This window comes from Lingula anatina, chromosome 4 (assembly GCF_051362555.1).
Source record: "Lingula anatina isolate TDL-2025a chromosome 4, LinAna3.0, whole genome shotgun sequence".
Lineage (NCBI taxonomy): Eukaryota > Metazoa > Brachiopoda > Lingulata > Lingulida > Lingulidae > Lingula > Lingula anatina.
In genome coordinates this window covers 8,010,384-8,030,384 of record NC_141770.1, presented here as the reverse complement: position 1 = coordinate 8,030,384, position 20,001 = coordinate 8,010,384, and the positions used below count along the sequence as shown (strand labels likewise).

The window sequence follows — 20,001 nt, the reverse complement described above, 5'->3', positions numbered from 1 at the left end:
ATAATAACACAGTCAGTTAACACTGATTTTTAATCATGCACAACAGGTAACATGGTCAATAACAGGAGCAGATCAAGAGATATTTTCTGACAGTATTCCAAAGTATCTTTGTTGATCCATCCTCTACTTTTGATGGTCTTCCAACAGAAAAAAATTGATACCAGTCAATGTAAACTTTAAAATCTGACCGTCATCTGAAAGACCCAGAAGACGGCCTCAATCCACCCCTGCAATAAGATTACAGTTTCTGGACTATGAGAGTTCAAATTCACATAATGAAAATCCCAATATTTCAAAAAATGTTGACAGTGCATAAAATAATATTACATAATGTTTAAAGACATAAAAACCTATGCAACTGCTTATGTGGAAATGCAGAAAATCTGAAGAGCTTCAGGTGGATGGGAGTTGAAAATGCCAGTGTTTAGAAAAAAAATTAAAAAGAAAACACACAAAAAAAATTCCAATAAAGCTGCTATTCAAACTTTTAATCTTGCTGTATTAACATGATATGAATAACCCCAACGTGTTTGAGGATAATAAGGCACTGTTATTCATCTATAGCATTAATGTTGGCATTACACAATTTTTTTTCTTTTGTAAACTTATTTGCAATATTAAACAGCATTTACCTGCATAATTATCACCAATTTCTAATTATGTGACACAGTTAAGAGAGCTTAACCTATAGAAAATGGGTCATTTTGTCAATTTTGATGCAATATTAAATAATGCTTATAATAGCACTGTCAATCAACACTGAATTTTAATCATGCACAACAGGTAACATGCTCAATAACTGGAGCAGATCCAGAGATATTTTCTGACAGTATTCCAAACTATATTTGTTGATCCATCCTCCACTTTTGATGGTCTTCCAACAGAAAAAAATTGATACCAGTCAATGTAAACTTTAAAATCTGACCGTCATCTGAAAGACCCAGAAGACGGCCTCAATCCACCCCTGCAATAAGATTATAGTTTCTGGACCATGAGAGTTCAAATTCACATAATGAAAATCCCAATATTTGAAAAATGTTGACAGTGCATAAAATAATATTACATAATGTTTAAAGACATAAAAACCTATGCAACTGCTTATGTGGAAATACAGAAAATCTGAAGAGCTTCAGGTGGATGGGAGTTGAAAATGCCAGTGTTTAGAAAAAAATTAAAAAACTTTTAATCTTGCTGTATTAACATGATATGAATAATCCCAATGTGTTTGAGGATAATAAGGCACTGTTATTCATCTATAGCATTAATGTTGGCATTACACAATTTTTTTTCTTTTGTAAACTTATTTGCAATATTAAACAACATTTACCTGCATAATTATCACCAATTCCTAATTATGTGACACAGTTAAGAGAGCTTAACCTATAGGACTTGAATGGGAAATCTCAACGTGTGTTTTATGTAATCTTATTTAATGGACAATTACCACCATCCATAAACAGTAGCCTCATATAGCACTCCATAGAGCTGCATTGCTTCCAAAACAGAAAACAATCACACTGATTTCCAACACAAGCTACACTTCAGTCCTATGAAACTTTTCAGTAAGTTAGAATATCATAAGTAAAATGGTTTTTCCTTAATGGTCATCCCAGCAGCGATGTCCAAAAAAGTTTTTTTTTCATCTTTTACGCAATTTAACATAATGCTTAACAGCACAATGGCCATCAATTTTTAATAATAAAGTAAATGTATCATAACTATTCAAAAGATGTGACTAGCAATGGTATTCAAGCCAATGGAAGTTCAAAGACTAAGTCACACCTTGAAAATGTCCATATGTGAAAATTTTAATTGTAACAAAAAACTATATAATTTCCAAGAAAGTTAACCGATATAACAGGTTTTCCAACTGAAGCTATAATTTAATGCTATGCTACATTTCTGTAAGTTTGAGAAGAGTAAGTGACTTGGTTTTCCTTTAATGGTCACTGTGGAGGCATTGTTAAAATGGGGTTGTCTTCAATTTTGATGCAATATTACATAATGCTTAACAGCATAATGACCATCAATTTTTAATAATAAAATAAAAGTATCATGGATATTCAGAAAATTTGATATGGAAAGGTCTTCAGGGCCATGGAAGTTCAGAGTCACAACTTCAAAATGCCCAAATGTACACAAGAGATAACTGTACTGAAATGAATTTCTTTCCACTTTCAACACTTTTTTTACATATATCAAAATAATCAATTTACTGTCGTTTTTAAATGATCAACTAAGAAAGTTGTTGACATAGGAAAAATATCAATAGAACAATTTTAAATGTCCAATTTGTTCCATTCTGAGATTCTGAACATGGTGAATGATTGAATCTGACAAACTGTAAGGATATGAGTTTATTTCCATTTTTGACACTTTATTACACAATGCACAATAACAGGTTAACCATCACTTTTATATAATCAACTAACAATATTGTTAAGATGCAGAAAATGTCAAAAGAACACCTTTACATTACTAATTAGTTCACAAATGAGATTGTTAACATGCCTAAGAATTAAATCCGAGGAAAAAAGACTTATATACAAAAAAATACAGAAAATGCACAGCACTTCTGGTGGATGGGAGTAAAAAATCACATCTTGAAGATGCTAGTGTTTGAAAAATAATTTTAAAAAAATTTTAAATAAAACGTAAAAAATTCCAATAAAGCTGCTATTCAAACTTTTAATCTAGCTGTATTAACTTGATATTAATAACCCCACCAAGTTTGAGAAAAATAAAGCACTGTTGTTCATCTATAGCATATTGGCATAACACATTCTTTTTGTTGTTAATTTATTTGCAATGTTTAACACCGTTTATCTGCACAATTATCACCAAATCCTAATTTTGTGACACAGTTAAGAGAGCTAAACCTATGGGACTTTACAGGGAAATCTCAAGGAGTGTTTTATGTAATCTCATTTAATGGCCAATTGAAAATTAATGAGTAGGCAAGTGATTTTATAGACCTTAATTTAATTAGTGATCACCCAAGGGACAATTTTATAGACTAGCTGCCATCCATACAGTACCATCATATAGCACAAAGGTGTTGCATACATGCTGAAAAAAGTGTAAAAACAGCATTACTTCCCTAAAAATGACCCGATCATGCTGATTTTCAAACTTGACCTGCGTATTATGAATATTCATCAGATCTGTAAGTTTGAAACCAAAAGGTAAAATGGTTTTCCACTTATCGTGTTAGCGGTGCTGCATATATGCTGAAAAAAGTGAAAAAAACAGCATAACTACTCTAAAAATGACCCGATCATGCTGATTTTCGAACTTGACCTGCGTAATATGAATATTCATTAGTTCTGCAAGTTTCAAGCCAAAAGGTAAAATGATTTTTCACTTATCATGTTATCAGTGTTGCATATATGGTGAAAAAAGTGAAAAACAGCACAACTTCCCTAAAAATGATCCGATCATGCTGATTTTCGAACTTGACCTGCGTAATATGAATATTCATCAGTTTTGTAAGTTTCAAGGGAAAAGGTAAAATGGTTTTCCACTTATCATGTTATCGGTGCTGCATATATGCTGAAACAAGACAGCACTGTTCTGCAATGGGTTTACTTCCATTTTTAAAACACTTTTTTAACATAAAACAAAATAAACAGTTTTCTACCATTTGTATATGATCAACTAAGAAAATTGATGAGATGGGACAAATATCAATAGAACAGTGTTAAATGTCCAATTTCCTCCATTCTGAGATAATGAATATAGTAGATGATTGAATCTGACAAACTGCAATGATATTTATTTCCATTTTTGACACTTTATAACATAATACACAATAACAAGTTTACCATCATTTTTACATAATCAACTAACAATGTTATTAAGATGCAGGAAATGTCAAACAAACACTTTTACGTATCTTATTAGTTCAATAATGAGACAGTTAACATGCCTAACAATTGAATCTGAGGAAATGTGAAAAAACAGCATAACTTCTAAAATAATGGCCCGATTATGCTGATTTTCGAACTCAACCTGTGTTTTAGTTAGTTTGACTACTCCTGTGAGTATAATGACAATTGGCCTATCTGTTTTTCTTATATTGTGTTATTAGCGTTGCATATATGTTGAAAGAAGTGAAAAAACAGCAAAACTTCCCTAAAAATGGCCCGATCATGCTGATTTTCGAACTTTACCTGCGTATTATGAATATTCATCATTTCTGTAAGTTTCAAGCCAAAAGGTAACATGGTTTTCCATTTATTGTGTTATCGGTGCTGCATATATGCTGAAAAAAGAGAAAAAATAGCCTAAATTCACTAAAAATGACCTAATCACGCTGATTTTCGAACTTGGCCTGCGTATTATGAATATTCATCAGTTCTGTAAGTTTCAAGCCAAAAGAAAAAACAGTTTTCCACTTATCGTGTTATCGGTAAAAGTGCACGGCGACGGCGACGGCGACGACAGACGCAGATGACAGCTATATGTACAGACACATCTGTGTCTGTACATAAAAAGGAGCTTGGCCTATCCAAGTGATAAGAAAAAGTAAATATGTTCAATAATAAATTGATATTTTCTTTATAGTGTTGATTTCATGTCCCAATTGCTTTTAAGAAACTTTTAATGTTGCTGATACAGAATTAATATATTTAATAATATTTTTTCAAATCAACAAACTGTTACTTCAAATATGACAGTTCATAACTCTTATATCTGAATTTCTTCTGTATTTGATCAGTATGAATCATTCCTGTAAATTTGAAGATGTCCTTCTCTTACATACAAAGGAATTGCAATAAACATTGAAAAATTCAGATGATGGAAATTCCTTACTGTAATATTGATCCTCTTTAAAGAGCTCATTTCTAATATCATAACAGATCAGGCACAGCTACCTGCACAGATGGTAGCTCCTCTGTGGCACGGTGAAACCTTAATTGCTCTTACAGACTGACCGCCTGCAGCTGTGTAGGTTGCTCTACCTGCCGCAAATACACCTGGTCTCCCCTTCTTCCTCCCTTCAATTTTACCAACCTGTCACTTTTACCAGGTTCATAAAAGGAGGGGAGTTATTTGTTAATCCCATAGACACAGTGACCTGTATAGTAGTAGAACTTTTCTTCATTATCTATCTTTTTGAAGAACTCCTGAAGGATTTTTCTGAATATGCAAAGGAATCGACATTAATAATGTTATCATAAAGTAATGTCATCATCTTTCATGCAGAAATTATCTATATATTTTTAAGTACTCATTTAATATGTATCATATATTATTTTTAGAATAATTTAATATGCTGTTTTTTATCAAAGGTTACGTTCATTACGCCAAAAAATAATTTAAGACTTAATATACTTACGGATATTGCTCATAGAGTTGTTTTGTGTTTTTCCCAACAGCTAGACCCCTCAACATAGCAAAAAATGCTTTAACATCATCAGTTTCTGGGTTTTTTTGGAGGACGTGTTACATCCGTTTACCTCTGCAATTTTGACTCCAGATTGTAGACAAGGGCCACCACTAGTTCTCTTGTTAAACCACAGATGCCTTTGATTGGGCTACAAATAAAATGAAAATTTTAAACAATTGCCCATGTATATGACATATCAAACATAATTTATTAAAAGCCACCAGAAAAAGTCCCACATCAACTACAGGGGCGGATCCAGAGATATTTTCTGACAGTCTTCCAAATTGTCTTTGTTGATCCATCCACCATTTTTGACCGTCTTCCGACAGAAAAAATTAGATACCCCTCAATGTAAACTTAAAAATCTGACTGTCTTCCGGAAGACCCAGAAGACGGCCTAAATCCGCCCCTGAAATATCATGTGTTATGTCACACTCAGTGTATATGATGTACGTAGTCTATACCCACCAGTTAACATCAATATCCCTATAATTATACCCTGGCCATGTCTGCCAAGGAATCCACCCATCTAGTATGTAATTCAGAAAGCCATGGTTGTACTGCCTTCTTTTTGGTTCAGTGAGGCCTCTACCATCAGCAGCTCTGTGCCAGTTGAAAATTATTTTCAGGAAGGTGGCTTCATAAGTATACCCCTTCTCTTCCATGATCTTGATCATAGGTTTAGAAAATATTCTAAAAATGAAATAGGGTAAGTATTAGAAAAAAAAACAAACATTTAGGTTATTCAGGAATTTAAATAGTTTATAAACAATGCATTTACAGACTATGGATAAACATCTCTGATAATTATATACATAATACCAGAGAATGAGAAGGTAGAGGAATAGGACTGGCCTCCCATGCCTATATCGATCCATCTGGATCGGTCCAACTGATCTGTCCAGTTGATAGCAATTTAGTGAGACTCCCCAAGGAGATAGATCAGTCCAAATATCTGTGGAAATGGTCCCTAGGGGCCTAATAAAACTAACCTTTCACAATCAGGCACACTCTGTTTATTTTTCCTTACAAGTGCGGAGTATGTTAGGATGGTGTCTTTGTCATGAAGCATCTCCACAAGTTTTGTGCCGTCAAAATCTCGAATTTGTCCATCTCTAAGATGTCCAGTAATTCTTTAAACACATGGTAATGATCTTCCCTCTAATGCAGCACTTCACCTATACAAAAATTATGAATGCTATTATTGCATGCTGAAGGATGAAATAACATTGACAATAAAGACTGATATCACGTCAGGGGCGGATGAAAAACCATTTACTGAGTCTTCCAAATTGTTTTTGTTGATTCATTCTCCAATTTTGACCGTCTTCCATCAGAAAAAATTAAAATTAAATACCCGTCAATGTAAACTTGAAAATCTGACCGTCTTCCGGAAGACCCAGAAGACCGCCTAAATCCGCCCCTGCATGTAACAAGACATAATTCTTACTCTTCATTTTCACAAACTTAACAAATCCTACTAATTTTTTTTTCAACTTATAAAGAATAAATGAAAACCAAATGATATATATGGGTCAAAACACGGTAACGGTGCCATGGGTGTCAAAATTTCTTTTTGTTTATTGAAATTTAAAGGTACATACGAACCGAGCATCGGTGGAGCGTGGATTCCCAGTAACACATGTAAACCACTTCTACTACATTCTTATATGACTCACATAAATTTGACATGCCAAGGGATAAACTGAATAGATCACTCGATCAGCCATAAAAGACCTTTAGACTGCTCCTTTCTTTAATTTATGGTTGTAAATTTAACCTACTTCCGTGACCTACTTTCTTGCCCCATTGACATACAGCTTAGAATACCAGCAGAAAAATCTGTTCAAACATCATTTTCGGGTAAAATTAAACAATGCCTTTTGGTAATTCTCTTAGTTATACTACTTGAAACTATATGCTGGCATTTGGTTGGTTTCTGTGAGAAAAAATTGACTTTGTATGTATCTTTAAATTTTTTACATTTTTGTAGAAAACAAATCAAATTTTCAGATAATGTAAGTTTCATTGATATAGCTCCCAGTACTTTTTCTGTGAGCCACTGGGAAACATCAGTGGTGGTTGGAAGGGTATCACGTGATACGTCAAAAGATGCGCACGCACGTCAGTCATTTGATGTTTTGCCGTCGAAGAGTAAACATCGAAAGAGAGCATTCGGCAACGTCTTCCTGCGTCTTCGCCCAGTAATGTTTGCACAACTGTGTACAATGCATTGTTTATTGGGGCATTTGCATAACGTTATGCTAACTTTGTTTCAATGAATTTATATACATGGTTTATATAAATATGGATGCTACAAACTAATAATAAAACACTTCAAAAAATGTGCAGTTTATGATTATTATTATTATTATTATTATTATTGTTAGAAATATTTTTATCAAAACTTAACTTACAAAAGATGAGGGGAATTCTGTATGCAGATGTTACAAGATTTGATATTGTGACAAACTAATAGATTTAAGATTTGATGACAGAGTAATTAAAAAATAATCATGTTTATGATAATGTCACACTTGATGAAGGCACAGGTTTTGGAAGTAACAATTACATCATTCCTGTTATCTCAAGTCTCTAATTTCAGCTACACCCCATAGGGGGTATCCCATTATGAGGTTATAAGCTGCTTCCATTCTCTGAAATGAAAACAGTAAATAACTCATTTTTTATATTATTATTTTATTGGACAGAGCTTCAACTTTCTAAGTTACCTTTTAACATTATACTAGAATATGATTTCATTAAATGACTCCAATTTTTAGATAATAGGATTAAAATGAAAGTTTAGGCAAAACAAATGCAAAAATTTTTTTTGTCAATGTTAATGACATAAATGAGGTATGGGAACATACATAATGTAAGTCACAACTATGATATTCGAATAAATTACTTCCTACCTTTATAGTGCACAGCATTTCAAAGATAAACATGTAGTCCATTCTGAAAAAGATACAATGAGACTTCGGTATTTAAAAAAATGGTTTATTTGACATGTACTTGAGCCAATTACTGTATGTGGCATACATGAGAGTTATTATATAGAGGTACAGTCGATATATAATTGGCTCTTGTATGTCATAGGTAGTGGATGACAAGTAGTTATAACTGACTAATACCATGACTGGCACTTCAACAGTTGTGGGAAATGCGCTTGTATAGCAAGCGGATTGCACGAAATACATTAAAATACAAGCAAATATGTTAGTGATATACAGATGCAATTATACTATTGTTCTAAATACTGGCTGCGAGATAACCAAAACAGTACTTTGGCATTCAGTGCTATACAGCCTATAATTCCTGGGGTGTCATTGGGTGCCATAGGCATTTTTTGCTAACTAATATCTAAGCAGCATTTTTGACAATTTTGAAAATAATTGTCCGATTCCTTTTTTAGATATTTGATTTGAAAGACGGGGTCTGCGTGATCAAAATTCACTAAAAACATATATGGCCGCAATTTGGTATGTTGTATTGTATTGTCTATTTATCCCAAGACCCAGGGGTGCTGTCACCTGCAGGCTATATATTATGTAAAAAGGTACATAAAAAAATCGGATTAAGATTTGAAAAATCTATTGATTACTTTTTCAGATATATGCTTTTTAATGAGGGGTTTTGCATAGCAACGTCGCATTCCTCCAAAAATGGCCGTAATTTGGTGTGGAGTATTTTACCGTCTATAACTCCAAAGATCCAGGGGTGCCATCGGGTGACATCGGCACTTTTTGTTAACAAATATATGAACAATATTACTGAAAGATTTGAAAAAAAATCGTCCGAGTGCTTTTCGAGACATTTCACTTGAAAGAAGGCTTGTGGTGTGATAATTTCAGTTTTCAACTGTCAAACCACATCCAAAGCTATGCCTAGTTTAAATTTCCATAAAAATATAAAGAGACCACAAACTTGAAAATCACTTCAAGTGAGTTAAATTGAGATAATATTGATCGTTGTGACTAGTTTAATACTTTTCAAATACCCACCAAATTTATGTGCACGCCTCCTAAATAAACGATACCCCTCCACGGCTCCAGTCCGTCGAACGAGTCATTTTGTTTACCTATAACGGAGTGTAAAATTTCCGCTTTTTTCATTGGCTCCCAAAAATCAAGTGATACGATTATTCTTTACATTTTGTAACAGACCGATAGCTCGGGTTGATGTTTCTTTATTGTTATTGTACAAATATCTGCAAATATCTCCAAATATCTCCAAATATCTGAAAGAGCAATATAGATAAATTAATTTTAAACAATTACATATACAAAATTTACACTGACGAAAGACAAGAAAGACAAAACAAAGAAATAAAAATATAGCAATGCCAAAAACACCATAAAAAAATAAATATATAAAATTAGAAATGTATGAATTTAAACTATGGATTGGTCCTTTATTAAATATAGTTAAACTTACCTGCAAGCTCACTGGAATACCTATTTCAGTTATTCAACCTGCATCTCCTTCCGACTCTCAGGTGGAAATCAAATTTTATGGGGCGCGGTCTTTCAACCCTTGACCTCCACGTACACATACGAACATACACGATTCACACCGAACACAATCCTAGCTAACACAACAAACACAGAAAACCTTACAATTTTATAAAAATAATGTAAGAATTTCATGTACGCACCTGTGAAACTTTAATTTCCTGGTATTTTGCGGTAAACGCAGTGGTGCAGTGGTGCACTGGCAGTGCATCTTTTGTTTACACGGACTTAATTTCTGGCTAATTTACCTGACACGCATTTTTCTCAAGCTGATCGTTGAATTTTGTACCCTAAAATGAATTGATTGTAGAAAAAATGGACAAACTTACTTTGTTGATATTATAACGATTTATGACACTATATGCTGGAATTGAGCCAAAAAGAATAAAAATTTTGTACAATCTTCCTTTTTTGTGAAATCCCTATTTTAGTGCGAAGTATATAGGTCAGTCGAAACAGGGACTGTCACGTTGCACTGAGCAAGTGACTCGAGAGCGTTTTTCTCCATAAATCTTGCATTTCGATAAAAAAATTGAATGTTCAGCTTTTTCAGGTGTATATTCATAGTATACAATGTGTCACTGTCAAAGTGAGAGTTGTTATGGAAAATAATACGTGAAAAAACGACATCGGTGCTGCAGATCGACCATAACATGGTTTTAGAATGGAACATCTACTGTTTGCCTTTCAAGATACATAGCTTTGGGTTTGCAGACTAAAAGGTGAGTCTTTTTTTGCGTTCACTAAGTTTCATATAAGCGCCGAAATGTATAGAAATGATTTTGGAGTAACCTCCCTTCGCATAGTTTAGATGCACTTGTTGACGTTCAGTACCAGTGAAATGTTACATTTTGTTGCAAAGTTATAGTTGTACTTTGTTTACATAAAATGTTTAGGCCTACTTGAGTATTGATCTGTGTCTATTTCCTTGAGGTTGGAATCTAGACCTTTTTCCAAAATAGGGTGTGTGTTTATACACTCACACCTGTTAATTAGCACATGGCGCAATCAGCATTACACTGTACAGGTGTACTGAAGATCTTTCTTGGGCAGGTTCCAAAGTTGTTTTACATTATTAGTTTAAATATTTTGATTTTTAAAACAATTTTTCTCAATTTAGCTGAAATTGTTGGTAGTAAAAAAGTCTTCAAATTAAACAAGTTTGAAAAAATAGTTTGTCAAGGCACAGCCACACTTTATGACCAATGCACACTTTAAATGTATTACCTATGCATTGTGCTTTTCAGTTTTAGTGAAATGTTGACAGTATACCTATCCCTACCTAAGCTATAGCATGAGAATGGACTTGATGGCATGGAATGATGAAAAGATACCAGTTAGACAAAGCAGAAGGTAATTAAGTGTTTACAGGCCTGTAGCCAGCAGTTTCAAAGGGGGGTTCTTTTTATGAAAAAGTGGACCTTTTACCATATAATCCCCATGTATCTAGGTCAAACATTTTTTCCAGCAAAAAGGGGTGTTCTTTCGAACCCCCAACCCCCCTGGCTACAGGCTTGGTTTATATATATATATATATATATATATATATATATATATATCAAATACTTCATTATTATTTATCTAGGACCAAGGAATTATTAATACTATATAGTATGGTAAGAAATTACTTTGATAAACAACTGGTGTGAGACTGATAATGAGGTGAGTTTTTTTTTTAATCTATGGATTTTTCATTAAATTTCAGTTTTTATCTGCTTTGTATGTATTCCTTGTTTCTACATACATGTATAATTTTATCATTATATTATATTTTTTTAACAGATTCCCGAATTTCATATCAGCTGACAATAAGGGAAGAGGTGTTCTAGTCAAGACCAGGGAAAGTTTATTTCCATACGATTTTGTGTGATGGTGCTATTGATGCAGGTGTGACTGAACAAGAGATGGTGTTTTGTAGAGTCTTGGATACTGTTTACCCTAGAAACCTTTCTCATAGCAGACAAGGTCTGGAACAATACTTTCTTTAAGTATTAAACGGGATGGGATTTGACCCAAAAGACTTCCACTGAGAGTGGCCTGCATTTAAAGAGCACATAGGTGGCATGTTTATAGTGAATAAAAGTAAAGATATGTGTATGGATTTGTTTCAAGTTTGGGGAATATTATGCTTAAGTTAACCAAATTTTGACAGCAGTTTTATAGGGGCCAAGTTTTGATGATTATTTAGTCAAGGAATCTATCAACCACTGGGTGGCAAGGTGACACTCTGGGAAAACGGCCCAATTTTGAACTTGAAAGTTGATTTAGTTTTCTGATTGTCATATCCAGCAGGTAAATGACCTGGCCATTGAAGGTTCTAAGGAAATAAAAAAAATTGAAACATACTCTATTCTGAAGTTTTCTTTTTTTTTTTTTAAATTTTCAATGCATTTTACTTTGTTATGTATTTAATTACAAATTATATTCAAGAATTTTCGGCCGGGGATGATCTTAATATGTATGTCAGTTTTGGCTAAAGTAATATTCATAACTTGCTGGGGCAGGTGCTTCTCCTGCCCACAGAATAGACAGATCAAGTTGGCCAACGAGTTTCTTGGAACCTTGTTATCTGCTTTAATTTTAAAGCCAAAAAGTTTCCAAAAAACTTTTAACAAGGTCAGTGCATATTCATGAGGCTGAATGAACATTTCCCAGGAACAGTGCTTTAAGGACATGAATTTTAAATGTTTACTTAGTTTTGCTTATCACACAGATTTCAATATTTTGCATTTTAAAAAAACAAATGTAAATTTTAAATAGATTAGGGATATTTTTTAAAATTATAATTGGAAGGGTCTTATTTTAAATAGTTTAATATGTAAGAGACAAAAATAGTACTAGTAAATAGAAATAAATCTTGAGCAGTAAAATAAGAGAACAAGGCAGAAGTGCAGATCTAAATATAATGATTAAACCGGTGTTGAATGATTTTTTTTATCAAAACCCTTTCAGGCTTTAAAAAGGTACAACCTGGTCATAGGCCAGTACTTCTTTGTAAATATTTATTCAATTAAAAATCTTGTTTTATTTATAACTAGATCTAGCAATATCCCAGACAGCCTCAGTGATCTGGCCCACGTCTGGCCCAGATCTGGCAACGTCTGGCAATGTCTGGCAAAAGGTATGGCCCACGTATGGCTTGCCACATGTGGGCCAGATGTGGCAATGTTTGGGCCAGATCTGGCCCAGACATTGCCACATCTGGCCCAGTCCACATTTGCTCATATGGCCAGATGTCGGCCCAGATCTGGCAATATCTGGCAAATGTATGGCATGCCAGATGTGGGCCAGATGTGGGCCAGATTAGGGCCAGACATGGACCACATATGGCCCAGAATGTTTTTTTTTTTCTTTTTTTTAATCATTTTTAATTATTCAATAAGATTACTATAAAAAAGACATACAAGATTCAAGATTCAAGTATTTATTCTGTGCTAAAACCCTAATCAAAATTATTACACATTATATAACCTTGCTGGCAACTAACATGTAACAAATTAAGGGTCACTCCTTGTCTTTTTGTACAAAACAATGTATGTTTGAAAAAAAAAAAAACTACACTGCAAAAAGGCAAATATACAGACACTTAACAGGAGGAAATGTCACTTACATACATGCAAAGAAAACAGTTATAACAATTTTTTTTCAACACAAAGCTGCTCATCGAATCTGAATTAACACAAATTACAAAAATTGTAATTAATTATGCATGTACATGGGGGGGGGGGAGGGGTTTGAGGGGGAAATATTTTTGCACACCTCAACCTAAATAATATTATACATTGTCATTTTTAAACTAATTCAAACATATCATTAATAATAATAATCACTAATGAATATAGTTTTGTAATGAATAAATCTTGAATAATGAATGAAAAAACATTGTTTTTTAGATGATGGAGAGTTATAACAAAATTATAAATAACCATGCAGTAACTGTTTCAATTCAACTTGCATGCTGGCTACAGAACTGTACATACATGTAAATTCTGAAAAAAAAATATACGTATACTCCAGCACAGGTATAGATGGACAATTAAAAGAGAATTATATGTGCACCAAAACAAACCCCAGTATCAATGCTTTTGAATTAAATCACATCACGAATCAAATCACTCAATGAATTGAACCAGTTTGCAATGCGTGCGCTTTTTTCAAATCCATAACACTTAGAAATGATACATCTGGCTCCTTGACAAGCTTATAATTATTAATGGAATCAACAATATGGAACAAGTAACTCTACCAAGTTAACAAAAGTTCATTCAAATGTCAAGTCAAAACACAACATCCCTTCCTTTCTTGGAGAGAAACGGTCCTTTCAAAACATGTTAATTGACAGTTCAGTCTTTAAAATGTCTTTTCAAACATTTGCAGAATAGCATATGAACTCCAACTTTTATTCCTTAAACCACACTGAAAATTCTCAAAACTAATCAACTCGTATCAAATCCCATGTCCTTTCACTACTACTGGTCTCTTCCTTTGCTTGCCTTTACGTCACATTCAAATGTTCCCTTCAATTTTAAAGGTTTCTCACACGTGTATGAATAATACTGTTTGTTTTCTGGTCCTCCACAAGAGCCACATTTATTTTTCTTGGATTTCAGCATTCTCCATGTATTTTCATCAATGATATTACAATATGCACCTGAATCTGGTAATACACTGAGATTAACACCTCCTCTATTTCCTCCATGTCTTCTGTGTATATTGCATTGGTTCCCACACCAAATGTATATGCACTCCTGGATTATCATGTTCAAAGCTGTCACTTACATGAATAATAGTTTCAGTTTTGCAGACTTTTGCAAAGTGATCCAACGTTCCATGTTTTCTCAGTCAGGGAGTTTCTACTTCGTTTTTCATGTCTAAACTCGTAATGTTTAGACTGGCTTGGTTTGTCAAATGACTTCGGTTTCATCATACTCACAGTTTCTGGTGTTCCAATTTCATTCAAAGCGTTAACTGCCTTATGTATATTCATGTTTCTAACCTGTGTTTGGGAGAGTCCTGAAAATATCTTGTACACCTGTCCCTGCTGAATACAACACAAGCGCGCGTCTCCTCTGTCATGTATTTTAAAATTTCTATCTTTGTTCATTATTCATGCCGTCCGTTGGTTTTGAAAAAATCAATCTTTTCCGTCAGCGAAGAGGTTAAAACTGTCTAGCCATCGCGTCGAGCGTGATCCTAATGTCTCCGGACTTCTGTACGGTTCGAATTCCGTAATTTCACATTTTTCCTCCATTTTTTTCAAAGAAAGTTGGCTCACAGTTTTGCACTAGTGTTAATCCTCGTCGCCAGTGTTGATGCCTTCGAAATAAATCGCATCACGAATCAAATCACTCAACGAATTGTATCAGTCTGATACGATTGTGCTTTTTTCATATCCATAACTCTAAGAAACGCTACATCCGGGTCCTTGACCGGCTTAGCATAAAAAGCGGATTCTTATAACAGCGGAACGAGTAGTTCAAAAAAGTTTTAGAACAGTGAATTCATTCAAATGTCAAGTCAAATTAAACAAATAGCACACTTATGAGGGGACTTTGAAGAAAAGAGAGAGAGATAAATTAAATCAAAATTTATCAAATGATGTCAGTTCAATGCATTCAGCTCACTGGTCAATAAAAAATAAATAAATAGAAAATAAAAATTGAAAATGAAAGTACCATATCTGGCCCAAGTCTGGGCAGCATCTGGCAAAATGTGGCATAAATGCCAGACTTTGCCAGACTTGGCCCAGATCTGGCAAGTGTCTGGCAAAATGTGGCATAAATGCCAGACTTTGCCAGACTTGGCCCAGATCTGGCAAGTGTCTGGCAAAATCTGGCCCAGATATTGCCAGACGTTGCCAGATCTGGGCCAGACGTGGGCCAGATTACTGAGGCTGTCTGGGATCTTTCTATATTGGTCAAAATTCACACTGGATTTCTTGTGGATTGGATCATAACTATTATACCATTTTTTATGTTTTAAGAATGAAGTATATAACTCTTGGAATATTCCTGATGTTAGATGTACAGCACTTGTTCGTATTTTAATTTTAATGCGACTTGTTTGCTCTGATATTCAGAATATTTAAGAAAACTTGTAGTCTTGCTAAGTCGGGCCAGTGCTTCAGGTTGGTCACGTGACTCTATAAATTATGATGAAAATGGGGTACCATTTTTGTCGTCGTTTTGGAGATGCACTAATTTCCCCACACAAAATGGGTAAAAATTGTAGGAGACATACCTTATGATATATCATTTGAAAGTTTATGATTTCGTCTTTCTGGAGAATATAAATGTTTGAAAATATTTCGCGTTTCCTGCGATACATAGTCACAGTAACCTACTGCACTTGAAAAAATCGGTTATGCCAACTTTTACACCGACTTCACGGGATTATCAACACTTTGCCAACCAGATGGGAGCCGAATGCAACATATATTTCATATCAACACGAAGCCCACTTGTTTAGCTTTTAGAATTTATATAAAACGCTGGTGATATAAACATTATAGCAATTTTGTTATAATTTAAACGCCCCAATGTTATACGCTTCAAAAATTAGTGCTTGGCGTGGCGTTCACCTCGCGCTTAAAAAAATGGACAAAGTTGAATTTACAAAATATATATACCGCCAGAAAGCGAGTTTAACCAGCTTTCATGATTTAGTTTTTAAAAATTTGTACATTTTAAACTTCTTATAGAAATCTTTACATAGAAAATTTCGGACACCTGAAACGGGACACCATTTGCAATCACCCGCGTAGATAAATCTTCCATTTTACCGTTCTGAATCTATGTTTTATGACAACTAACCTTAAAATAGCGAATCCCTAGATATCCCCGCTTCTTTTTATATATCTATCGTTTAATCACATCAACTGTTGATAAAAATACACATGAAAATACGAAGAGCTCAAAAGTCGTCCATTTTCACTCGATTTTGCTGAAAGTAGTGCGAAAATGGCCGTCGCTTCAGACAGTGTGCACGCGCAGCTCGGAATCTGCGGACAGGGTCAGACTCAGAAAAAGAGAAAAATCGATAAATGCTGTACGTGACCTAGAACGGCCTAGAAAGTCCGCCTGTCAGCCTCGTTATAAGAACTAACTTCACGCAATGATTATTCTCGGGTCTGAGACATGTTGTTGACACTCATTTGCATATATCATAGAATCTCTACTTCTATGCATATATGTATCGTGTTCTGCATTTGGCATTTGGAATGAAGTTGGGATTTGAAGTAAATCAGCAAGGTGAGTGGTTTATTTGGAAGCATTTTACATATAAACATGGGAAAATTGTGCGAATTCTCGAAAATAAAAAATCAAGAAACAAATAGTTAAAAAACAGTAGGTATAAAAGTACTCTGCTACTCACGGACTTACGTTTATCAAATCCGCGCATTGAAGTGAAATTTGGTAAATGTGAACTTTTCATACGGGAATAGATAGATAGATAGATAGATATAGATTTAGATAGATAGATATATTGTGTGTGTGTTTGAGAACTTTTCAATGTTTTTATTATGATTTACTTTCAAATGTTTCTTTCTCACTGACATTCGCAAGAGTCGTCGAAGTGTTTAAATAACCGGAGCTCACAGATAGGTCGGTCAGGGGGATTCCCCCTCTTTATAATAAAATCGATATTATAACCTTTTTTTATGTAGGCATCTATGTAGCACCCAAACTCAATTCCATTCAGTGTAGAGGTGAATTTCACAAGATGAAAAGTGACAAGTCTCAAAATATAAAATTTGAAGAAGTTGTATTCAATTTTTTAAAAAGTGTGTATGGAAAAAAAAAAAAAAAAAAAAAAAAAAAAACTGTCTCGATACTACATCTAAATGTATAATATTTAACATGGTTAACATGGTATTCCAAAATGGGGAACTTAACATCAGATTTGCGTAGATATAAACGTACATATGTAGCTAATGTATTTTTCGGGAGATATATTATTAATATTATTTATTTATTTATTTATTTATTTATTTGTTTATTTATTTATTTATTTGCTGTTGTTTTCCAACACGTGCGTGGTGATTCAGTCATGTGGATAATTATAGTTATTTTTATTATTATTATTATTATTATTATTATTATTTTATTTTTTTATTTATTTATTTATTTTTTTTTTTTTTTGATGTTTTAATGTTTTAACTGTAATTCAGGAGGCGTTGCGTCATGGCTTTAAGCCTGTAACGTATGTAACGTATCTTCCCTGGAAAATTGTTCGAATAATAAAGGTTTTTCTTGTCCAAGCAATTACTGTAGTGCAATAGGTAACAGGGTTTTCTGTTTTCAACTGACACATGAACTTTTTCATTAAAGTTAACATATTTTTATGTCGTATTTTAGAAAAGTAACTTAATCAATTTACATGTAGGCGTTTTTGAATTGCCATACAAGCCATAGTGAAAATGTGAATTTTGCACAGTCCGTATATTTACCTCCGCCAAAAAGTTATGGACCGATTTTGATGAAATTTTCAGGGTAGGTGGGAAATGGGTTAACTTAGAAGTGATTAGTTTTTGGTGGTGATCCGGATCAATAATCAATCAATACTCAATAATGATAAAAAATCGCTGCCTTGGCGGAGGTCTGCGCTCTCGGAGTGCTTTTCTAGTTTTTATTGAGGCGGGAGCTGATTGTTTCAATCAACCCCGAAGAGGATTCTTGAAAATGTGAATGCTAACAGGGGTGGTATCGAAATTTTTTTATTTTTTTTTTGTTCGTTGGGGGGGGGGGGGGGGGGGGCACAAGCATTTTTTTCCTCCACACCGGGCAAAATTCTGCGACTTAGATAATGACCGGTCCTTTAGACATTCCCGCGAAAGTTTTAATCAGGTTTGATGCCCTTTACGAATCCTTTATACTACCCTCCTCTAGTTATAATTCATGTTATTAGGTATTTATGGGGAGCCATTGTTTATTTTGATGGGGAAATGGAATTGATTGGAAAACATGATGCATGCATCCATCTTTACATCGTGGTTCTAGTATTTCACGTAAACCCCGTTAATAATTAGTCAAATCCCAAATTATACAAAATATTTTTTTCTACTTCAGTATATATTTAAAGAAAGCCCTTAAGTTTACGTGGCAGGTAATTAAACATGATGTAAGATTACGACTCAATCTCTATAACTAGTCATCTTAATTTTCTATTTTTTTTTCATTTTTTTTTTGTTTTTCATTTATATAATTCATTTATTTTTTATTTATTTATTTATTTGTTTATTTGCAGTATATATCCAGAGTATACCCAAACGCTGAGAATGGCTACACCACTGATAGTAGACACCAACTCCACAGAACGACAGCGGATCCTTTTATTGTTCTTCACTCTGATAAATAGTCTCACTGACTTGAACAAAATCCAGACATTTGCGAATCTGCTTCGTGGATATTATATCTTGACCGAAGAACAGCGTTATAACATTATCTTCATCACCGACCCTAAGCTTAAAATGTCTGTTATACTATCGTACGTCTTGTCCTACTTGGACACTCAGCCGGGGGAACTTCGTCGTGATGCTTTTGAAGATTTTCTGCGAGCCCTTCGCCAAGTATCACCATACCTGGCTGTGTTGACAGAGTTTGGAATTGCCAGTTCTCGACTGTCTGTGGAGTGTGAGGGAGTGTGAGGGAGACGGCGCTTACTTGATATGCGCCTGTCAAAATGACCTTTGGTAAATAGGCTATTCAATTTGCAAATCGAAGCTCAAAACTCATAAAAATGTGTCAGTTGAAAACGATGTATGTCAGATTCGCAAGACATATAGTCTAGCTCTATAGGAGTTACAGGAGACAAAGAGATTCCTGGACTTGAATGCGTTGCCGTCTTCAGGAATCTCAAGTACAGATTTTCAGCATAGGCGCCACTCTATAGCGTCTGTTCTGCCCAGAGAGTCGCAACGACGGATATAAAATTAATCGCAACAAATTGTTTATTCTTCGATCTTCATATAGTCAAGTGGCCATTGACCTGCTTAAAAACCAGCGTTTTAGACAGATTGAGATGTTCATATATTATATATGGAAGGAATTGGTCGCTCAAGTATACTGCATAAAAACTTACACCAAGAAAATT

The 20,001-nt window shown here is 34.1% G+C and overlaps 1 protein-coding gene and 1 long non-coding RNA gene across 5 annotated transcripts; one reads left to right on the top strand and one right to left on the bottom strand.

The window, feature by feature from the left end:
• Window positions 1-529: 529 nt before the first annotated feature.
• Window positions 530-10,058, bottom strand: LOC147762233 (uncharacterized). Of its 4 annotated transcripts, none has more exons than XM_087010723.1 (8): window positions 9,833-10,058; window positions 9,400-9,635; window positions 8,311-8,353; window positions 7,930-8,049; window positions 6,385-6,570; window positions 5,861-6,085; window positions 5,463-5,540; window positions 530-5,142 (listed from the first exon to the last, which is right to left on the bottom strand). In XM_087010723.1, exons 5-8 carry the CDS (start codon window positions 6,462-6,464, stop codon window positions 5,052-5,054), a joined length of 474 nt encoding a protein of 157 aa, XP_086866849.1. In that variant the 5' UTR covers window positions 6,465-6,570; window positions 7,930-8,049; window positions 8,311-8,353; window positions 9,400-9,635; window positions 9,833-10,058; the 3' UTR covers window positions 530-5,051. The 4 variants fall into 4 exon arrangements, with proteins under 4 accessions (XP_086866849.1, XP_086866850.1, XP_086866851.1 ...); XM_087010724.1 differs by having other exon boundaries at window positions 7,965-8,049; XM_087010725.1 differs by having other exon boundaries at window positions 9,400-10,058.
• A 254-nt stretch (window positions 10,059-10,312) lies between these two features.
• On the top strand, window positions 10,313-12,254 carry LOC147762232 (uncharacterized). Its single transcript, XR_015333862.1, has 3 exons — window positions 10,313-10,631; window positions 11,157-11,262; window positions 11,692-12,254. It is a non-coding gene; the product is annotated as an uncharacterized LOC147762232 (long non-coding RNA).
• The last annotated feature ends 7,747 nt before the right edge of the window (window positions 12,255-20,001 follow it).